Below are 22,218 nucleotides of genomic sequence, written 5' to 3'. Positions count from 1 at the left end.
GAATTTTTCCCTTCTTGCCCTTTCATTGTCCTGTTGTCTGTACAGGACTGGAGTGCCATACCCTTGTACTCCAGAAATTCTCAACTTTGCCAGCACTTTGCCTTCCAAGTGGCTGCTTGTGCCATTCAGAAACTCCCACCTGTGAGGTGGGAGGGAGATCCTGAAGTAGGGATAGTGATTGAACACCTGCTTTGTTTATTACTCCCTCTGCAAGGGAAAATGCAGCCCTAGCTACTGCAGAGCCCCGAGCCTGTAATTGTAGTGCATGCATGACTGCTGCGCTCTAGATGTTGCTATTTCATCTGATGAAGAGGGTACTCAAAGTTCTGCACAAAATGAAGTGAACCAAGAGTGCTAATTATGGTGTAGACCCTTTATTAGTTCAACTTTTATACAAAGTGTACTTGAAAGTGATACAAAGTGACCATTCCTTTTACAGACTAGAGTAACACTAGTGAAGTGCTGGTTTATCCTTGTGCATATAAAGGTAGAAAATGTAAATAGACTGGCAGCGACCCATAATGCTGGAAGACAGTTCAGTGTTTACTCTGTTAATAGAAAGTTGCATAGAATTGTAGGTCTTTATAAAGGCATCTTCTATGTGGTAAAATCTCCCTGACCTACCGTACCCCATCTGACAACAGTACGGGAGAAAAGCAAGGCTAGTACTGCTCCTTGTCAATACTATCCAGCACTTCTAAGGAAAGTGGCTGTAGAGAAGCACCATGCCAGAAACATCCAAGAGGACAGCACATGGAAAATTTCATTTGCAAGGCTACCCATTTCTGTACATTGTAGGAACTGTTTGCAACCGGGGTCTATTAATACATCACTTCATACAAACACCTAAGAACGTTTCAGATTAAACCACTTTTGGCCACTCAAAATACATCACTACAACAAGTATTTTCCTTGATTGTGCAATTCCCTTCCCTTCTATGCTGACAAGAAACTCTTGTATATGCAAGTTCCACATACTTTACTTAACTGCTTGCTCTGAGTTTTGTTTGTGCATCTCCCAGGCTTGGTACTATGACATTGTATACCCACCGAATTGTGGATAAAGATTTAATCTCCTTTTAATTCTAATGCCATGTTAACTCACTGCCACATGCTGGCAGCTCACACCAGTAAGCTGGCTGGTGGCACCAGCTGGTGCAGCCCCATCACTGCTTTTGGGCTGAGGGCACAGTCACACCACACTTACTTGTTCCCTCTCTCTCCCTCTTCCAGCTGTGAAGAGCTAGAAGAAGCAACTCAAAATACAACAATTTGCACAGCTACTGGTGCACTTGAGTAGCACTTCCACTTCTGAGGAAATAGAACTGATTAAAGTGTGATTTAGTATGAGAATAATAATACCAGTAATTCCGTGCTGGAGCTCTCCTGTAATGCACTTTTAGCAGTGGCTCTCATATAATCCTAAAATATGATCATGACTAGGGGAGTAGAATTTCCAAGTGAATGTCTAACTTATGTCAATTCTAGTACAATATTTGGAGTCTTAGCTTTTGTGAAAAGGATTAACAGACTATTTGAAAGAAAGAAAAAAAAATCTCTTGCTTCTGCCAACTGCTATTAAGAGCTGCATAGTACATGTGACTAGAAAAGCAAGAAGCAAACGAAATATTAATGGGCTATTTAATGTCAGTCTAGTCAATTGTAAGACAGATCAAGTGATGATGACACTTCAGCAATGCCACCCTATGATGGGTTCATTAGCACAGGAAAATCTGAAGTGCAGAACTGTTACCAACCCAGAGGAATGGCATAAAGCTTGAAGTCACCAGAGGGACCTGATGCCATTAAAGCATCTCTGAAACTGCTGCTTTGCCGCTAAAGGAAACCCAAACTGACAGGCCATTCCAGCAGCTGGTGGGCCCAAATTGTTGCCATATTTCCACACTGGAAGTTCAGACTGTCAGAGCTTGACTGAACAGCAGAAAGTCCTCCCTTACCACCTAGGAGACCTTTTCTCACAGTTTCGTGTCCATCACTTAGGGAAAAGACAGCAGAGCAAATGCTAAGTAAACATTAAATAAACCCTTTTGCATCTTGGGGAATTTAGTAATAAATAAATGGGTGAAGTTTCTAAAGCAAACAAATGCAGAGATCCCATTATGGGGAAAGCACAGAGCTAAGAACTTGCTTTCTTCTGTGGTCAGAACAGAAAAGATTGGGTTACTGCCTCTGACTCAGGAAAAATGGTCCAGCTCATTGAGTTCTAAAGGATTTTGAAGTAATTTTCTTCTTTACATTAGGCAAAGTAGATAAAGTCACAACACAACCACACAGTTACAGTACACTGAAAAGCACTAACTGAATCTAACAGCATGAAATCTAGTGTTGCCAAAAAGCTTGAAAATTAGTGTGAATGCTGCAATAATGTCACGCAGAGCACAGACACAGCTTGCTTGTTTAGAACCCGAGTAATGGCATTCTTACTTTCTACATATTGCTTTAATACACACACTGATGTAAGTGGACTGACCACTGCACGTTTAGTGTGAATGAAGGTCTTTCCAAATTATAGCTACCAGTTTACTGTTTCAGATTATTAAATATGGCTGCTTAAGAGATGTGCTACGTCATGAATTGGTGAGACTGCTACAGTGTCCCAAATACTCTCAATTACTTTGAATGTGGTTTTTTTCCCTGAAAAAGCCCGTTTTTACAGAAGAGCTTTTTATGTCAGTTTTTAAATACACAAGACCAGTTTTTAAATAGGTAAGACCTGAACATGTGCACATCGGCCTCAGTGGTAGTAAAGAAACAGCAAGTTAGAAGGATTTGTTAATGTCTGAAATTCAGAGAACTCTGACCACAAGTCTTCACAATGTAGACTATGTGCTAAAGAAGACTGCTGCCTCTCTCTTTGGTTATGCTATTAGCTATAAAAGCATTGCTCTGAGTGATAGCAAGGCATGCACAGTAATGCAATTGCTTTCTAAATGATAAAATTAACATATTCGGGTTGTTGAACCTGCACGGATTTTCCAGAGCCTTCAAAACTGATTTAACACATTCATTAAACAGAAGGCCAGATTTCTCTATAGTTAGTCTACTGATGAGCTGAGAATATGGCTTAGTTATACCATGGAAAACAACACGAACGGGCTGTGTAGGAAGTTTGGAGAAAGTCTTTGAATCATATATATTTCTCATGCAGTGCTTGCAGATAAATCCCTCCTTGATTTGTGGGTCTTAAAAAACCCTATTGCAAATTTTGAATCATAGAATCATCAAGGTTGGAAGAGATCAAGTTCCACTGTCAACCCAGAACTACCCCTGTAAGCCCTAAACCACTAAACCATAGCCCAGCACCAGATCCTAACAACTCTTGAACACCTCCAGGGATGGTGACTCCACCAGCTCTCTGAGCAGCCTATTCCAATGTTTGCCCACCCTAAGAGAAATTTTTTTCTAACATCTAATCTGAAACTCCCCTGCCTCAGCTCAAGGCCATTTCCTCTTGTCCTCTCACTGTAGGCACAGCAGTAGAGACCAGCCCCCACCTGGCTGCACCCTCCTTTCAGGGAGTTGTAGAGAGTGAAGAGGTCCTCCTGAGCCTCCTCTTCTCTGGACTAAACAAACCCAGCTCTCTCAGCTGCTCCTCACAGGATAAGCTTTCTAGACCTTTCATGAGTTTTGTTGCCCTCTTCTGGACATGCTTCAGCACTTCAATGGCCTTTTTAAAGTGAGGGGCCAAAACTGGACACAGGACTTGCGGTATGGCCTCGCCAGTGCCCAGGACAAGGGGACAATCACTGCCTCACTGTTGCTGATACAGGCCAGGATGCCACTGGCCTTCTTGGCCACCTGGGCATACACTGGTTCATATGAAGCCAGCTGTCAACCAGCACCCCCAAGTCCCTTTCTGCTGAACAGCTCTCAAGCCACTCTGCCCCCAGTCTGTAGCACTGCATGGAGCTGCTGTGAACCAAGTGCAGGTTACCCAGCACTTTTCCTTTTTGAACCTCGTGCATTTGTCCTTGGCACATTGATTGAGTCTGTCCAGGCCTATCTGCAGTGCCTTCCTACCCTCGAGCAGACCAACACTCCCATCCAACTTGGTGTTGTCTGCAAATTTACTCAGGGCACACTCAATCCCCATGTCCAGCTTATCAATAAAGATGTTAAACAGTACTGGCCCAAATACTGACCTCTGGGAACACGACTAGTGACCATCTGCCAACTGGATTTAGCTCCATTCCCCACCACTCTCTGGGCCTGACATCCAGCCAATTTTCTATCCATTAGAGTCCACCCATCCAAGCTGCAAGCAGCCAGTTTTTCTAGGAGGACGCTATGGAAGACGGTGTCAAATGCTTTACTGAAGTCTAGACAGACAACATCCACAGCCTTTCCCCCATCTTCTAAGCAGATCACTTAGTCATATAGCAAATCAGTCAAGCAGGACCTGCCTTTCTTAAATCTATATTGTCTGGGCTTGATCCCTTGGTTGTCCTGCATGTGCCATGCAATGGCACCCAGGAAGATCTCTTCCATAACCTTGCCCAGAGCCAAGGTCAAGCTGACAGGCCTGTAGTTCCCCAGACCATCCTTCCAACCCTTCTTGTAGATGGGCATTAGATTTGCTAATCTCCAGTCTGCTGGAACTTCTACAGTTAAGCAGGACTGCTGACAGATGATGGAAAGTGTTTTGGCAAGCACTTTTGTCAGTTCCTTCATTACTCTGGATCCCATCAGGGCCCATAGACTTGTCAGTGTCTGACTGGCACAGCAGGTCATTAACCATCTCCTTCTGAGTTATGGAGGCTTTGCTCATCTACCCATCAACAACTTCCATCTCAGGGAGTTGGGTATCCTGTGCACAACTGAGCCTGATATTGAAGGCTGAGGCAAAGAAGGCTTTAAGTACCTCTGCCTCTTCCTCAACCCTGACTGGGTATACTGGACTGTGTGGATTTGATGGCCTGGCACATTGGATCCACAGAATTGTAAGGCTTTAGTAGACTTTAGTAGGCTCCTTTGCCCTTCAGGACTGATTTCCAAGGGACTTGGTCAATCCATGTCCCAAACAGGCCAAAGTCTGCTTGCCAAAGTCCAAGGCGGACGTTCTGCTGGGGCCCTTCCTTACTTCACCAATATAGAAAACCCTAACAGTTTGTGGTCACTCTGCCCAAGATGGCCACTGACCACCACAGCACCCACCAGTCCTTTGCCCATGAACAGCACCCCTCCTCTGTTAGGATCATTTACAGTTGTGCTAGAAAGTTATCTTCCACACATTCAAGGAACCTCCGAGGCTGCTTCCTCTCTGCTGTATTTCCAGCAGACATCTGGCAAGTTGCAGTCACCCATGAGTACGAGGGCTGGTGACTGTGAGGCTTCTGCCAGCTGCTTGTAGAATGCCTCATCAGCCTGTTTCCTGGCTGGGTGGTCTCTACAGACTCCCATTATGACATCTGCCTTGCTGACCTTTCCCCAATCTTTACCCAGAAGCACCCAACCTTGTAATCTTCATAATCAATTTCAAGACAATCAAAACACTCCCTATTGTACAGTGCTATCTAACAACCTCTCCTGCTTTGCCTGTCTCTTCTACAGAGCTTATATCCACCCATTGCAGCACTCCAGTCCTGACAGTCATCCCACCACGTTCCTGTGATGGAGACTACATCCAAACCTTCCTGCTGAACAATGGCTTCCAGCTCCTCCTGCTTGCTGCCCACACTGTGCCTTGGTGTAGATGCACTTTAGCTGGGCCAATGGTTTTGCCCCCATCACAGGCCTGCCACCTGAGTGATCCTCCACCTTCTGAGGTGCATTTGACTGGTACATTTGCCTCAGGGGAGGTAGAGAATGGCTCTACCAGTCAATCTCTTCCTCAGATGCTCTAGCATCCCTTAACTGTTCCACCTCCTCTTTGAGTTGTACCACTAAGCAGAGCAGATCATTGACCTGCTTGCACTCACACAGGAGTTCTCTCTGTTATCCTGTGATCCAGTGCACTCCCTGCAGCCTGCTTGAGCACCAACAGGTGTCTGAAACCCAAGTGACTGTGCAAATATTCATCTCTTGTGGATATCAAGTAGCCTTAAACCTGCCACAAGAAAATTAAGGATACTCTAGGTAATTATAAATGCTTTAAAGACATTGAGTAACAAATGGACTGGTCTTATGCTTAAAAGATCCTGTAGAAATACCTGATACTTTCACACACAAAAGCTTCAAATTTTTAAATAAGAAGCAGATCTATTCCCACAAACTCAAAGTTATTTGCACATCTGTTCAAAAAGGTTTTAGCTTATTCTACTACCTTGGGCTTCAGTATTAGTCTCTTAAGGTGTATCAGCCTGGGAAATGAAGAAGCTCTAAAGCAACAGTCAACCTCACCCAAAGCTGTTAAACAGCAGAAAAATTACAATTTAAAGTGCTTGCTTTCCACCTTTGAAGACCTTCTACAGACTACAAACAAACAATATCTTATTAATTTCTATTACTGACTTACTAATTCTACTATTCCCTTTTCCCCAAATTAAGTACATCCCAAAAGTCATTATGGATGGTCACATGTGCTTTTTTGTTTGAAACACAGATACTTAACGATTGTTTCCTTCCTGATCCATAATAGTCCATATCTTTGACTTTAAAAGGCTGTAGCTTTCAGGCTTCACAGACTCCTGTAAGTGATGCACTAAAGAGACAATAAATCAAGTCTCCTTCCCCTTTTTACAAAAACATTAGCTAAAAATATGTTTGCCAATTACTGGTTTTAATGACCAGTGTCCCCTCAGAAAAAAAATTTCGTCTGTTTGTTTTTATGGCCCCGAAAGAAATACAGTTATAATTTAGACTTTAAAAGAAAAATCAGAAACTATATAGTTTATGAATCATTCAAAGAAAGTAGTTTGCCAGAAGCCAATATTTGAAGAAAATGCTTTTTGAGCTTAGTACTATTTAGATAACTGTAACTTCCCTAGGTTTTCTTTTTACACTCTCTAGTCGTGTCAAAGGACGAAAATTTGACTTCCTGCTTCCCTCTGCGGTAGTTAATCGACAGTCCTTCTGCAGCCCCTTCAGCAGCTCCATTAGCTCCCGTTTTTCCAGCTCTGCCTGCTCCAGCTCCTGGCGGTGCTGTCGCTCCGCAGCCATCAGAGATCGTACATCTGACATCATCCGTGACATCTGACTCTGAAATGCAAATATAAATTTGCTGCAAGAAACAAACCCTCTTCCAATGATGGTGCAATGAAGTCAAACTGGCCATGTATGTAGGACGATGGAGTCTTAAAAATAAAGAAAACTGAAATAGTTTTTTGATACCGCAAGAAATGTAAACAATTTGAGACACAATCCAGCATTCACCTTCTGGGATGCTCTTGTTCTAAAGATTACGAAACATTTATCAAAAAGTTTCTTTACAAAGTATGATAAGAAAAAGCCAATTTACCCACTTGCTGCTTATATTTTCTATTTTAAGAATCCAAACAAAATATGGTTTTGGTTATGTTCAGATACATTCTTCAAGAATTTAACAACAAATTCAGTAAACATAAAAATGTAAACTATAAAGCAGATCTACTGCTTTAAAAATCTTTGTTCTGTGATATAATAAAAACAGGATGAATAAAAGGATAAGACAGCCTTGCTTGCTACTTCGTGAAGTTTATGGTGCACCTTTCCAACCTACTACCACTGTTAGCAGGAGGGCTCTGTGTCAGTTCTGGACTAAGCCACTTTGGATAGCAATTAAAAATGGAGTTTGATATTTAATTACATCCAACCTGTGAGGTATGCTCTACATTTAGACACTGAAATCAGTTTCAGACTGATCTGCTGCTGATGTTATGCATGTGCAGAACATTGATGGGAATACCCAGGTGAGTTCCAGTGAACCTGAAGCAGATAAACAACAGGAATACAGCATTCAGCTGGCTTCTCCCCAGAGTTGACTAACCTGGCAAAGCTTTGCTGGTTTTGCTTCCCATACATATATATATATGTATAAAAGCAAAAAGCTAGACTGTTAAGAGAGGAAAAAAAAAACGATTGTATTTACCTTTAGTTCTTCAATTTCATTTTGCAGAATACTCTCTTTTTGGACCATATGCCTTCTCTGTGAATCTAACCTTGACTCCATCTCATGTTTTGCCTCCTCCACTCTGCAGATCATTTCTGACCTAAAAAGTTTATTTCTCCTTGTTAAGTCTTGCAGGCAGAGAAAAGAATGATTTTCAAATTCCAGAAAGCCTTCTTGCAGCCAAACAGCCTGATCTGATTCCCATCAAACTCTACAGGATGTCCCTGTAGAGGCATGATTTATTAATTTAAAAAAAAAAAAGGCATAAAGAAGTGCATGGTGCCCAGGGGCACTAAAGTGCTCACAAAGAACCTATAGAGGGACAATTGCTTCATATTCCTCAAGTAATTATATGAGCTCAAGAATGTGTGTTTATGACTTTAAGTGATTTTCTGCTGCTTGCCTACACTATGCGCTTGCTTAGTGTTACTGAATAGAGGCAGCCAAGGTAAGTCTGAATCCTATAGTACTGCTAAATATGTAAGGAAGTGAGACAGACTGAGTGTGTGGACATGGTAGGCACTTAGAGAGTAGTTCAGTGCTGGGCCTGGCAGTGCTGGATTAACAGCTGGACTCAACGATCTTAGAGCTCTTTTCCAAACTAAATGATTCCATGGTTCTGTGTAATCTTGCTCACTTTTATGATGGGCACTAAATGACAATATGCAGTAAACTGTTACAATCTAGTCACTCACACAGCTCCAAAGCCAAAACCAGCTGGCACTACATTAACCTTTTGAGTTCAGAAACCAGGTAGCAGAAACCCTTGTGTTTCAATGCATTTAAACCATACTTGAACCTGACTTCACAGCAATGTTCTAAAGCACAACACTTAAGAGTTGAAAGACAGAAATGGGAAGGAGCATGAACAAAAAAAAAAAAAAAAAGAGTCCAACTGGAATATAATGAAAAGAGAAAGCTACAGAAACATACATAAGAGGTAAATGAGGATGCTGGTGAGAAGAGTCATATTCACTGACTGTTATTATTGTACCAAGACTTTAAAAAAAAAGAAAATTATATCTTCAGTGGTTCAATCTACCTGTACCTGCCAAAATAATTACAGATTTTTATCGTCTGGATCTGTAAAAACATAAACTGAATACAATTATTAAATGATGTGACTTGGTGTGTATAATAGACCAATGGAAAAATTAAATTGCAAACTTCAGTTTTCTTAGGTTTTCAGTCATTTTGCATATTAAACTTGCAGTTCTGTTCAACTGCAAGCAACGGTATTTTATGATTTATAGTAACTTGGACAAAAAACCCCCAACAACAAAAGAATCAAAACAGCAAGAATTTAAAGTCTATGCTGACACATAATAAAATTCTGGCCTGTTAGCATCAAGTAATTAATGGACCATATAACGCACACCAGGATCCAGTGCTAGCATTCAAAGCGCTTTGTGCAGCAATTTTAAGCTGAGCCCAACACAAAGAGGAGAGAAACAGAAGGTTCGTACCGAAGCAGTTCCAGCTCGGTTCTTAGCTCTGCCACACAATTGTGCTGTGTGTCCTCTGCGCTGAGGATGGTGTAACCACAGCCATTGGGGCACTCCCGGCTCCGGAACTCACACACCGCCAGGTGCCCATCCAAGTTACGCCGTTCAATCTGCACCGTGCAGCCTGAGCAAGGAAGAGCAAGGCAAGACACTCATTTACAACAAAAGCATTTTGATTCATTCCAAACCACCCAAGAAAGGAAGCTGAGAAAAGTATTTCTTTGGAATATGAAATATGACAGTTACACATAGCTACTAACACAATGCTGTTAGAAGGTCTTACTAAGACACTGATCCATTAACTGAAAATACTGAAAGGTTGGAAGGAGGTATTTTCTGTAAAGTCTTCTACTGCTGGTCTGGCATTAAATCAACTTCAGTAAAGACAACGCTGATGCCAAGCTAAGACGCTGGCAGCTTGCCTGTGCTTCCATCATAGATTGCAATGACTGGAATTGATAATGCACATGTGTAAAAAAATATTATGCTATCAAACCTAGGAAAAAAGAAGTAGTAAAGAGAGATGTGGTTCAGATGGACTGTAACCTTGTTTTCTGGACAATTTATTGGTCTTGTCCATAATGTACTAGGCCACATAAATAAGTTAGAACATTTATTTATAAACATTTAATAACAGATACAAAGAGAAACATTTCCACAGAAATTCTAGGATACAAACTTTGCAGTGCTGTAGTGATTAAAAGTAAAATGTAAACAATCAAAAATAAACACTATATCAATTATTGCTACATTTAACACTCTAAACTTGAAGTTTGTAGTCTCAATTTATGAAGTCAAACTTCTGAAGTTTGCAGCTTAATATTTGAGCTCATTTTGTTGCAATGTACACTTGCATTTAATTTGAAGATAATATCAACTTAAGGAAACTGGAACAATGGAGTATTGAAACTTCCCAACAAACCATGCCAGAAAATGAGAAAAAGAGTTCTCTAGAAGAGCTTTACTAACAAATATAATAATTTGTAATTGAGGTACTCAAAATACACTCCATGTATTCTTGGGAAAAAGTTCAAGAGACCTAAGAGCCCTCACACCCCAAACACCATACACCTGGTGTGGTAACTCTACAAAACACTACTGTTTCTGTAGGAAGTAGAACAGGTGAATCAAGCATCTAGAGAAGTCACTTCTGAGAGAATTGTAACTTCCAGTAGAGCAATTCTAGCACCTTAATCACCTCCTAATTAATTACAATGGCAGACTCAACTATGTCCTCAGCATCATTAATTAGAAATTAACTTTATCTAGGAACATACAGCATTTCAAATGAAATCAACTGGGTAATTGTAACAGTGTGTTCCTTTTTAAAAGCATGTTTCTTTCTCAGGACGTGTAGCCCTGTTTTAAATAAAAACCTCAACAAGAGCAATTCTAACCAGAATTTTGCTTAGAGTGATTCTTATTTTCAAGATATGTGCTCATTAAAACCATGAGATAGAGCAGCTGCACAAGCACCAGGCAACCAGTTGTTTTATAAATAAATTATGACCCCTAAGTGTTCTGCAGGGGCTACTGCATTCATTCAAACATCAGAACATGCAGTCAGAATTGGGAAACAAACTCCTAGCTTGACAGGAAGCAAAACTACATTTTCACACATTTGAAGTTAATCATATTCAGTTTTGTTAGTTCTTGGATAAGAAGCAGTTGCTAATCATCACAACTGCCATAAACTGGTAATGTATTTTGTTCAAAAACACTGCTGTAAAGAGCACATCATGCCAAAGGTTTGAATTTCTGTTTGAAAATAATGGCCATTGTTGCAATTCTGTTGGTCAGGAAGATAAAAAATGTGTTTTAAATATTAAGGATTCAACTTCTTTGAATGTTACTCACCAGCATTGGAGCAAGGTATCTGACTGTACTCACACTCCCTTTCATGCCTGTCTATAGACTCCAGAGAACAAACCATTTCACAGCCATACTCTCTGTTTCTGCAATGTAGCTGAAGACGGTTTAAATCATTTTTCATATATCTACGTGCAAAGAAAAAAAATCTGCTCTTAAATCTGTGAACATTATTGAAAAAATTGTATTTTCAACTTTTGGGAAAAGAAAACAAGATTCCAATCTCCATTAGGAAAAAATATGAGTAACCAGCTTAATTTATTTATTTTTTTAAGATTTCAAGTGACCATGTCAGAAAAAAACAGCTTGAAAGAAAAAATGTTAATGGAAAATTCAGTCTACAAAATTAAATGCACAAATGAAATCTTTATTTTTAAATAATTTTTAAAGTGACCTTTCAGTGGCTCAGCAGATATTATCAGTAACATACACCAGGGCTACTCATTTGCCCTTTAAGTTCTGTGTTTATAAACATGCCAAACTAAAGGACTACAGTGAGTACAGACAAAACAATCTAAAAATAAAACTCCAGTACTCTGTCTACACTATAGTTAACTTCCAGATAGTAAAATTTCATTAATGACAAAATTATGTTGTGAGTACTAATGAAGTTAAATTTACTTTACTTGGAGGCTTTAAATACAAAGTAACTGTTAATCTGAGCAACATTTGACAATGCAGCTGTTAAATAGCAAAATGTGTTGAAACTATGTTGTGCTGGCGATAGCAGGAATTAACAGTTTAAAATGGAATAGTTTGTTTGGAAAGGACCAACAACAATCATCAGTCCAACTACCTGACCAGTTATAGAAAGCACTTGTGAAAACAGCCTGCTTTACATGACAAGTTGGCTCACAACAGACATTCCTGTGTTTAAAGACCTTTTTTCAAAAGAATCTGGAGGTCAGAAACTTGGTTCATATCTCCAGGAATTATTAATTCGAAATCCCACTACAGTGTCTAGCAAAGACTGAAAAGTTAAGAGATATAGTGTTTAATGACTGTTGTCAAGACTTGCTATGCTTGCTTTCTCTAAAATAAAGTATGGAAAAGTTTTGATGGTATAAAGGACATTCAGAATAATACCCAGACAGGTATCTAGAATCAGCAATCAAGGTATAAAAAGGTGGAGAACAAACTAAGCGTTCTTTCAGTTTTGAAAGTCTAACACCCTAGAAGTTAGTTATAATAAATAGAAAATGCTAATGCTTTCATGCAAGTGCTAGTGTCTGCCACATGCATACTGGATAAAGACAGCCTGAGTGACAGTAATGACAGCAGATGAATCTGTGCAAGAAAAACTGAGAATTCCTAAATTAATGTAATTTCAACATACAGCAAGATGATTGGATACCTGTAGAGAGGTCGTAGCAAAGACACATCAATCACTTGTCTGTCCTCAGGGCAGTTACTGTGATGAACAAGCCACCCATGGATGCAGGCAGTGCAGAAAGCATGTTCACAAGGAGCCTGTAGTGGATCTTCTAACACGTCTCGGCAGATGGAGCACAGCAGCCCTTCATTGACATAGCCCACGAAGCGCTCAATATCATAACCCATGCTCTCCACACCTTCAACCTATTCAAAAACCCCAAACACACAGAAATAAAGCAGTCTTTGTGCTGAATCTGTATAGCAGATCCACAAAGAGGCCTGAAAATAATTCTAAAAACATGGAGACCTTAATGTGAATAAAGAAGTGAATGTGTGAATGCAAACAAACACATACTTTGGAGACTTTCAGATTTGAGTGGGAATTTAAGAATTGTACTGCTGGATGTCAGAATCACAATTTTCTACCAAGATATTCTGAACTCTGAAAGCAAAGACTTTAGCACAGTTCAGCTGCGCTTGTTCTGAACTCTGTTATTGAACATAATTGTAGCAGCTGCTGTGAAACATACAGTTTCTATTTACATGAATTCTACTTGGAGGAGAAACATCACAGAAGTTCAAATGCAAATGTTTGCTTTCCATTTTAATACCTTTCATGTATTGCCTAACAAACTTACAAATCAGTGCTCTTACCACAATAGCTGTGGCACTTTCAGCTAGCAGATCCCATATTTATGAACTGCACATCACTTAAGATGTTGTTTTCGTACTGAAAAAATGATTCTCTACTCACTACAGACCTCCATTTCAGAGGGAAGAGCATGAAATCTCCACTTGCCTAAAGAAATACTTAATATTCAGGAAGTAAAAGAAGCCAAACCTGCAGCTAACCCTGAAATAATGAAGAGCTACTGTCTTCTCCTACATGAGCTATTTTGTAAAACTGAGAAGCCTTTAAATGGATTTGAAAGCTTTGTGAAGAAGAACTAATGGGCAATCTGCCTTCACCCAAATCCTATAATGAAAAGCCTTGTGGAGTTTGGAAAGACTCCACAGAACTTGCTTAAAATAGTAAGTTTTAGGCTCCACATACAAAGTTACTTTTGTAAACCCACTGAGACTTGTGAAAGAGGTTTTCATTAGTTGTGAGGTTTTCTAAATAAAATAGAAAAGGAAGATATCTTACCTTTGCAGATTTTACTACATATATATGTAGTTTGTCCAAATATTTCAGAAACCGTTTTCTGATCAATAAGGCATGTAATGCTTCCTTCAGTTTCTCTTCACTGCTTTTTTATGCCTATGAGAAAAATTAAAAAGAGTAAGGCTCAGTTGTGTTTCCTAAGTTACTGAGTCCTATGCCTAACAAGAATTCAGTTGCTGTACTGAATAGATGATGTCCTAACAGCCCAGTAAAACCAAGTTTTCTAAAGCAAGACACTGAAAACCTACAATTCGACACAGGAGAATTAACTAGATTAGCGTGAAAATAATCATCAGTCTCTGTTTCAATTACTACTGATGCAGGTATTTTCACAAAACTGAACACCCTGCTGCTAGTAAATTTTGAGGCCAGTTTTGTTTGTAAGGCTGAAGACAACAGAATTCAGTATTATTGAAAAGTGGCAACTGAAATCTGGTGAAATTATATTCCTCAAAAAGATCAAACCTGTTCTTATCTAACCTGTTCTTATCTGGTCATGACAGGCAGTTAATTTTTAAAACAAAATGATTACAGTCAGGTTTGTTGTATTGATAAATGTCATTGCTGTGATGTGTAGCACAACTGAGGCAGCTCACTAAAACAAAAAAATTATAAAAAATGTCATTACTTAAGCCCCTTAAGTTGATATATAGCATTTGCAAAGATCTCTAAGGACTAATGTAAAGTTTTACTCTGAAGAGATAAAAGACCTTTGCAATTCCTCTTCATGAATACAACATAAATATGGAATTTAGAAGATCTTATATATCTGAGTATCAAAGAGTATCTTCACTGATTATGAAATGTGCTTGTGTTAAAAGGTTATTTGCTAAGATTAAAGTTAATGAAAGCTGTAATAAAAGCACACATAACATAAGCAAGCATGCATGTAACCCAAATACAAAACACATCATCTGCTGCAAGGTTTCCATATTGAGTTTTGTTTCTACTGGCATGTTTATGGCACAGCCAACACTATGGCTTGCAGAGATGCTTGAGCTGGCTTCAGATTAGCTGGGACACCTACTAGCCATGTGACCTAGTGACAGCTTTGCCAGAGAAGGAGGGAGGGCAATCCACAGAGATTCCTGACCACATCCTAGCCTGATTTTACAAACTGCCTTTAGCTCTGTGTTTCTGTGGCTACATTGTCACCAACACAGCGAGCTAAATTTACAAGCATCTGGGATATGCTGCTCCTTCAGCCACAAAATGGACATACTATGTCTTAAGAGAATCTGCTTAAGAAAATATCATATCATGGAGATGTCAAACAATAATTTTTACACTGTTGTTTCCTTGCATGTTTTTACAGGTCTTCAGCAAAGACAGGAAACTCAGGACTTTGCTAGTTCAGCATGAACAAAATTATCTTTGTACAAAGCTGGGATTGTAAGGACAGCAAGGACTACAAGGGAAAATTTAAAAAGCAGAGAACAGTGCTAACTATCAGTATGGAGAATGTGAAGTATTAGTTCTCAATATTGAAGAAAACATTGAGGCATACAGTATATTTATGCAGGAGGACTTAACTGGATTTGATAATATGAACTGTAAGCCTAACAATTTGATTTGGTTTGATGGATCCCAGAGGATTCTGCTTTTAGAAAACTTTCAAGGATGGATAAAAGAAGAAAACTAAGTATTTTTACAGTCCTAGAGTTTCTGTTCTACTGAAACTGTGGATGCTGTCAGCTACATTTTCAGAAACATTGCTAATCCCTGAGGACCAAGTCTTCAAGACACTCTTTGGCGTATTTTAACAAGTTTGAAGTCTAACAGAATGCAGGGAAAGGTATTTTTATCAAATCGGAAACAAAAACTTTGTGCTTAACAGAGAAATGAAATGCAACAACAACCAAATATATATATATTATATACATATGTGTCTGCATAAAAAAATATATATATGGATGTATAAAGCCCCAACCAAAACCAGAGTTCAAATGAAGGGTGGATGGGAACTTTGAAGCAAAAAACACAATCAAGGGGGATTCTTCAGCACATTTTCAAGACTCATGTTGGAGCAGAATCATCCCACACAGTGCCAGAACCCTTGTGGCCATGGGCCTGGGACCTATGACAACAGCTGTTACCAAAGCACCAGACCTCTTCCAGTTGACGTTTCCTGACCTGAAGAACCAGAGATGTTTTACCTTCTTGTCAACTTCAAGAGATGCACATTAGTCAAAAGATAAGCAGAGGGAGAGCACCAGATGAATGTCATGACTCTAGCAGTACAGATCACTTTACTCAGTATTTCTACCACAAAATGAGATAATTTTCAGCTTCTGCTCACCCCCAGAAACTTTTCTCCATTTGGCGTCAAAACTTACTTTCCCAATTCTACCACAATTCACCAATTGCCACACTCCTTTTTTTGATTGCGCCTAGAAATTGCATTATTTTGTTGAGAGATATTGCTTAGCCTAATCAAGTAACTTCTAAATAGAATGAGTCACTTAGAATTGTAATACTGTGTGATTTAGATTGCTGTTTGCTTATATCTACTTGCTTAGCATGTGTAGCTTTGGTTGCTGGAAACTTTAGGCTGCAAACTGTGGACTTTCGCCTAGACATGCTTTTGGCTGGAACTGAGTTAATTTCCTTAGCAATTTTCCCAGTAGCTGGTACAGTGCTGTGTTTTGCCTTTACAATGAGAAGAATGTTGGCAACACACTGATGTTTTAGTTGTTGCTAAGAAATGTTTATCCTAAGTCCAGAACTTTATTTTAGTTTCCCATGTTCTGCTGGGGAGCAGGTGCACAAGTAGCACAAACCAGAAGATAAGGAGCTCATGGTCAGCAGAAGCTGCAACTCAAGATAAGAAGAGTTGATGGCTTTCCTGAGGGCAGATGGAGAGAGAATCCAATAAGCTGTTAGAAGAGCCCAGACCAAAAACCACCCCTGGACTAAAAGAGCCATGTGAAGAGCACATGGGGGAGAATGCATAAATTGTAAGGGTATCGTTCTGCAGGAATTTCTTTATTTGGGAGAGAAAACACATATACTATGACATGCTATCTGGTTTTCATTGTTTCACATGTTTTATTTTTCCCTGCAGTTCTGAACAAGAAAAAAATCTCCTCCAGACTTCGCAGGTATCATGTAATTTTTCAGTAGTTGTCATCCGACGTTGTTTGCCAGGCAGATGTATGCCCAAAACCATCCTTGAGCTGTGTACTTCACTGCCCTCAGACAGATTTGGTGTGGATTTGATAACAGGGAGAAAACAGGTGGACGTAGTTCCCAACAACTCCATCACAGAGGCTGCTAAATGTTTGGCACTAATCAAAGCTATTCCACTGTGAAAGTCAGGACACTGAGATGGGATTGTGACCCTGACCCTTCATTTTTTCATCTACAGTAGCTTCTAATTTTTAAAAAATGCTTCTCTTGCATGTGAAAAAACAAAGTAAAATTGTTTGAAGGGCTGGAGTGAACCAGGACAGAACAGATATGCATGGCTAAGACAGCATCTTCAGAAATGCTGGAGGAACAGAGTCTATCCAGGGCTCAGAGATGAGGTGACACTGAGACAAAACATTGCTTCAGCCTCTATTTTCACAAAGACACACTGTGTTTTAAATCCTGCTATTACAGAAGCAGCATTTTAGGGTGTTTTATGCCACTCTGACACCATAAGCCACTTCAAGCCAGCATTAATGATCAAAGGGGCAGACTCACCCCTTCAACTGTGATGGTACAAGTGGTTTCTCAGGCACTTGATGCATCACTCTGGGTAAATGACCTGTTTTAAGACTGAATTGGTAAAAAAAAAAAAAGTAACTTTCGCAGTTTTCTTACAGCAGCCCAAGACCATCCATCAACTAATTAATGTGCTCCAAATCTCCCTCTACCTCCTCCTTTGAAACAGTTATAACATTTAATTTGCACCTTTCGTGAACAGGCTCATGCTACTTACCATACAGACAACTACTCACTGATTTGATTTGCTAGGCTAGAATTTCTTGTAGATGGCTCAGCAAAAGCTTTAGGGACTGTGTAAGCAGGGCATGACAGGGATAACAAACTGCAGCCAGGGCAGAAATGGGAGAAGGACAGACAGCAGTGGTGTCTGTGGTCAAGGCTGCCATAGAGCTATTCCCTGAGCTCAGCTCTCCAGACTGGTGCACTGTGGAGTCTTATCAACATTTGTGTAAGAGAAAAGAAAGAGAGGAGAGTAAGAATAGATGGACAGCAATAGCACCTTACAGTGATGCAAACAACTGATTTTTTTTCCAAAAAAAATCTTATATAATACGTACAAGACAATTTAAGGCCTCTACCAGGGACCACATAGCTACTGTAACTATTTGGACAAAGAACGTTTTTGTACAACGCTGTCCTGCAAAACCTACTCCGAACAGTGCCATCCATGACCTGCCTTTCACAGACCAGGATCCAGAGAAGGGCAGCGGGGCTGGTGAAGGGTCTGGAGCACAAGGACTGTGAGGAACAGCTGAGGGAGCTGGGGTTGTTAAGCCTGGAGAAGAAGAGGCTCAGAGGGGACCTTACCGGCCCACCTGAAAGGAGGTTCTAGCCAGGTGAGGGTTGGTCTCTTGTCCCAGGCAGCCAGCGACAGGATGAGAGGACATCGCCCCAAGGTGTGCCGGGAGCAGGGCAGAGGGTTCAGGTTGGACATCAGGAATAATCTCCTCACAGAAAGGGTGGTCAGACATTGGGATGGGCTTGATGATCTCAGCGGTCTTTTCCACCCTGACTGATTCTGTGACCACCTCGGAAGCTGCGCAGGGCGGCGCTCCGTCACCCCGAGCCACGGCCAGGGTCAGAGGAGCTCTCTGCCCCGGCAGCTGTGGGAGGAGGAATTTTGTACAGGGAGAAGGGAAAAGGCCTCCGGATCCGGCCTGGGAAGGCGCTTCAGGGAGGGACAACGATCCTGGTCACCCAGCACAGAACTGGCCTGGAAACACCTGCAGCAGCGACCCGACACCGAGAGCAGCACCTGCGCGGCCTCATGCGTCCACAAACACCCTCACAGCTACACGCATCCTTACCGCTCCATTCCCCACACTCCGGCGATGCCGTCGCCAGCGCGGCACAGGGCCCTGGCAAACGCCGGGGACAAGCCCCGCGCAGCGCCTCCCGCCCCGGCCCCGGCCCCGGCCCCGCTGCCCCCGGCCCCGGCCCCAGCTCCCGCTCCCGCTCCCGCTCCGGCCCCGCTGCCCCCGGCCGCCCCTCGCCCCCAGCCCGCTCGGGGCCGCGGCCTCGCTCACTCACCCCGCTCACTGTCGCGCAGCTGAGGCTCTCTTTACGGCCGCTGTCGCTTGACGGCGGCGCGGCGGGCAGCTGCTCCGCCATGCTGGGTGTGGCACGGGGGGGGGGGGGGGGAAACGGCCGCGGGCCGGCACTGCGCATGCGCACAGCGGCACGTCCCGAGGGCGGGAAGGACCCAGCCGGACAGCCCGCGCTTACTGCCGCGGCGCATGCGCACTCGGCGGGCACGGAAGGCTGAGCAGGGCGCATGCGCCACGCCGCCTGTGGGGCTGCCGGGAGAGCGCGGCGGGACAATTGAGCGCAGAGGCGGGAGCGGCGGGACTGCAGGTACGGGCGGGGGGCTTGGGGAAGCGACCCTGGGAAAAACATTAACGATGATCTAGTTTCACTCCCCCTGCCATGGGCAGGGACATCTTTCACTAGATCAGGTTGTTCAGAGCTTCATCCAACGTGGCCTTGAACACTCCAGAAATGGGGCATCCACAAGTTCTCTGGGCAACCTGTTCCTCACCACCCTCAGAGTGAAGAATTTCTTTCTCGAATCAAATCTAAACCTGAATCTAATCTAAGCCCGCTCTCTTTTAGTTTGAAGCCATTCCGCTTTGTCCTATCACTACATTCTCTTGTAAAGATTCCTTATAGTTACTTCTGATCTGAAGCGACTTTTCACCAATATTGATATTCAAGGCGATGCACTCACTGCCTGCAGTTTATCTGAGTACAAGCTGGTGCTGTGTCACGTCTCTGTAGCTGCCCACAGTCCCGGTTGTGCCTCACCATCTGTGCCGGCAGTGCCTCTTCAAACACCCGGGGAGCAGCCTGTTGCATTTGATCTGAGACGGATGTTGTAGCTGCCTTTAGCGGAGCTCCGTGCACACCTGTTGAGCTGGATGCGTAACATTTTGAAACGTTCTTTGTATGTGTATTTCATTTTTAATACAGCTGTTCATGTACCCTTAAGGACAAAAGTGCAACCGAATTAAATTCAAACCAGATGCACCCATGAGACGGTTTGGGCTGTGGTTTCATGGTGCCCTGGGTTTGGTCAGCTCTGGTTGCTAATAAAAGGTAGGAGCAGTGCTTTTTGCATTGCTTGCAGCTGTTTCCCTGCAGCCAGACCTAACGGTAAGGCAACTGCAATGGTCTCTGGTGTATCAGTGCTGTCTCTGAGGAAAGGATGTATTTACATGTTCATTCATTTAGCTATAGTGTGGAGCTGTTCCTTGCCCTTGCTACACCCACTGATCTCATCTAAAAGACACGGCATCAGTGGTTTGTTGTACATTCATGATGTATTTCTATTGCATGGTAGTGCAAAGGGACAAAATGTAAACATTCTGGTTATTTTTTTAAACCATATTTCTGTTATATTTTATGAAAGCTTGTATTTTAAAGACAAAGATGTATTTCTGGATGCAATATTTAATTTTAAAACCCACAAACCCATAAGGGTCTTTGTACTTGCAAGTAGATAATTCAGGTAATAGTGAACTTCCTGAGTTTATCAAGGGTAGTATCTTCAAATGTCTTAGTAATTTTCAAATCTCCTAATAAGTCTGTTTTTGTGGTTAAAAATCAAATGACAGTGCAATGTCCAAATGGATTTGGAAACCAGAACACTTTATGGATATGTGCAATTTATGAACTGCGCAGCTTCCCCGTTCCTCAGAACCAGAGGTGCAGTGGGCAGGGTTAGTGTAGCACTGCAGCTGTGCTATGCACAGTCCTCATGGAGAGACGTGGGGTGTCCTGGGTTGTCTTCCCAAGCGTCACTGTGCAGTGTAGGGCTGGGTAGAGAGCTTGTTTAAATTCACATGGCATGTGAAGCTGGCTGTGCTCCGCACTGGCATTGCAATCTGCTCCTCTGAAGGTTCTTGACACCTTTGCAGTGTTCACAGTGACTTTTCACACCACAGATACTCGTATTATATTAACCAAGCTACTCCCTTATTGCATAGGGTTAACTAAAATTCATATGCTATCACTGTTGCCAGCTAGGTCTAAATTATGTGAACTGCTGTGGACACAGTCAGAGGCTTCTTTCCATGTATTTTTAATAACAGCCACAGTGTAAGTGACAATAGTTGATGCCACTGAGATTTATGTCTAGTAACAGCATCATATATATGCTAATTGTGCAGATGTGGGGGAGAGAGCAGTACTTCTGTTACCAGTGTCTGCATGTTTGCAAAGTGTTTTGGCAGTGCTCCATTACTATTTGAGTGCAAACCTGGGAAAGAACAGTGGTTGTGCCCCTGGAAGCCACTGGAGTGCAGAGTAACACCAAAAAAGGTGCAAAACCACACTGGCTGTTGCAGCGGGATGCAAATATGCTTTTGAGATGGTACAGAAGTTTGATTCTGCAATCTGTATTATGACTTATTTTTAACTTAGTGGTTGGGAGGATAATTTAAAAAAAAAGATGTAAATAGACAATTAAACCTGTACCTGTAAGTTGGGCTTGCCTTCTTCATTTCAGCTGCTGTGTTATTCTGTTGGAGTTTTCTTCTTTTATTTCTACCTAGCACTTTGAAGCATTAAGATTATAACTTGTTATTCTAGTGGTTGCAAAGTAAACTTTGTCATAGTAACATTGGCATATGTTTGGTTTTGTCCTAAGGTTGTTCAGGGGAATAATGGTCTTGCATTTTGAGCAAAAACCTGTAAAGCATTCCTTCCACTATTTGAGTGGACATAACAGGGAGCAGTAACATCAACTGTAATTCTGAGATAATTTTCTACTGAATTTTAATCTTATTATGGTGAATCTGAATGACCAATGTAATTGACTGTTTAATGCAAAATGCTGTTTCCAGGTGTGAGACAAACCTTCAACATTCATTGTTCATCATGCACTAATAATGAGCATTTCAAAATTATATTTTAAGTGTTTAGAATAACAAGTTTTGCTTAAAATTGTCTTTCATTTTATAAACTGGTGTAGGTTTGTTAAGTAGCCCAATACTGTGCATCTTCAGAGCATTTATTGCTATTTGGAACTGCTTTAGTGGCTTTTTAAA

General features: G+C 41.5%; 2 protein-coding genes across 6 annotated transcripts in view; one reads left to right on the top strand and one right to left on the bottom strand.

The window, feature by feature from the left end:
• Window positions 1-358: 358 nt before the first annotated feature.
• LOC146442241 (RING finger protein 151-like) lies at window positions 359-19,053 on the bottom strand. 4 transcript variants are annotated; one of them, XM_085053226.1, is made up of 7 exons: window positions 17,648-19,053; window positions 13,942-14,056; window positions 12,776-13,009; window positions 11,410-11,549; window positions 9,514-9,676; window positions 8,027-8,147; window positions 359-7,158 (listed from the first exon to the last, which is right to left on the bottom strand). In XM_085053226.1, the coding sequence occupies exons 3-7, from the start codon at window positions 12,979-12,981 to the stop codon at window positions 6,925-6,927; spliced, it is 864 nt and encodes a 287-aa protein (XP_084909352.1). In that variant the 5' UTR covers window positions 12,982-13,009; window positions 13,942-14,056; window positions 17,648-19,053; the 3' UTR covers window positions 359-6,924. The 4 variants fall into 4 exon arrangements, with proteins under 4 accessions (XP_084909352.1, XP_084909353.1, XP_084909355.1 ...); XM_085053227.1 differs by having other exon boundaries at window positions 18,487-19,053; XM_085053229.1 differs by having other exon boundaries at window positions 18,979-18,999.
• A 376-nt stretch (window positions 19,054-19,429) lies between these two features.
• The window catches only part of RAD54B (RAD54 homolog B), a 63,953-nt gene continuing 61,164 nt past the window's right edge, over window positions 19,430-22,218 (top strand). For both annotated transcript variants that reach the window (XM_085053222.1, XM_085053221.1), the window contains exon 1: window positions 19,430-19,525. The gene's annotated coding sequence lies outside the window, so the exon portion shown is untranslated. The remainder of the gene's footprint in view (window positions 19,526-22,218) is intronic.

This window comes from Lichenostomus cassidix, chromosome 2, assembly GCF_008360975.1.
Source record: "Lichenostomus cassidix isolate B80296 chromosome 2, HeHo_3.0, whole genome shotgun sequence".
NCBI classification, from domain to species: Eukaryota; Metazoa; Chordata; class Aves; order Passeriformes; family Meliphagidae; genus Lichenostomus; species Lichenostomus cassidix.
This window is presented reverse-complemented; position numbering and strand designations above follow the sequence as displayed.

Coding starts and splice junctions, on each gene's coding strand:
- LOC146442241 (XM_085053226.1), bottom strand. CDS start 12,981: ATGGGTTATGATATTGAGCGCTTCGTGGGCTATGTCAATGAAGGGCTG. Junction 11,550..12,775: donor TTGCTACGACCTCTCTACAG/GTATCCAATCAT, acceptor CTTTGCACGTAG/ATATATGAAAAATGATTTAA. Junction 8,148..9,513: donor ACCGAGCTGGAACTGCTTCG/GTACGAACCTTC, acceptor TAAACTTTTTAG/GTCAGAAATGATCTGCAGAG.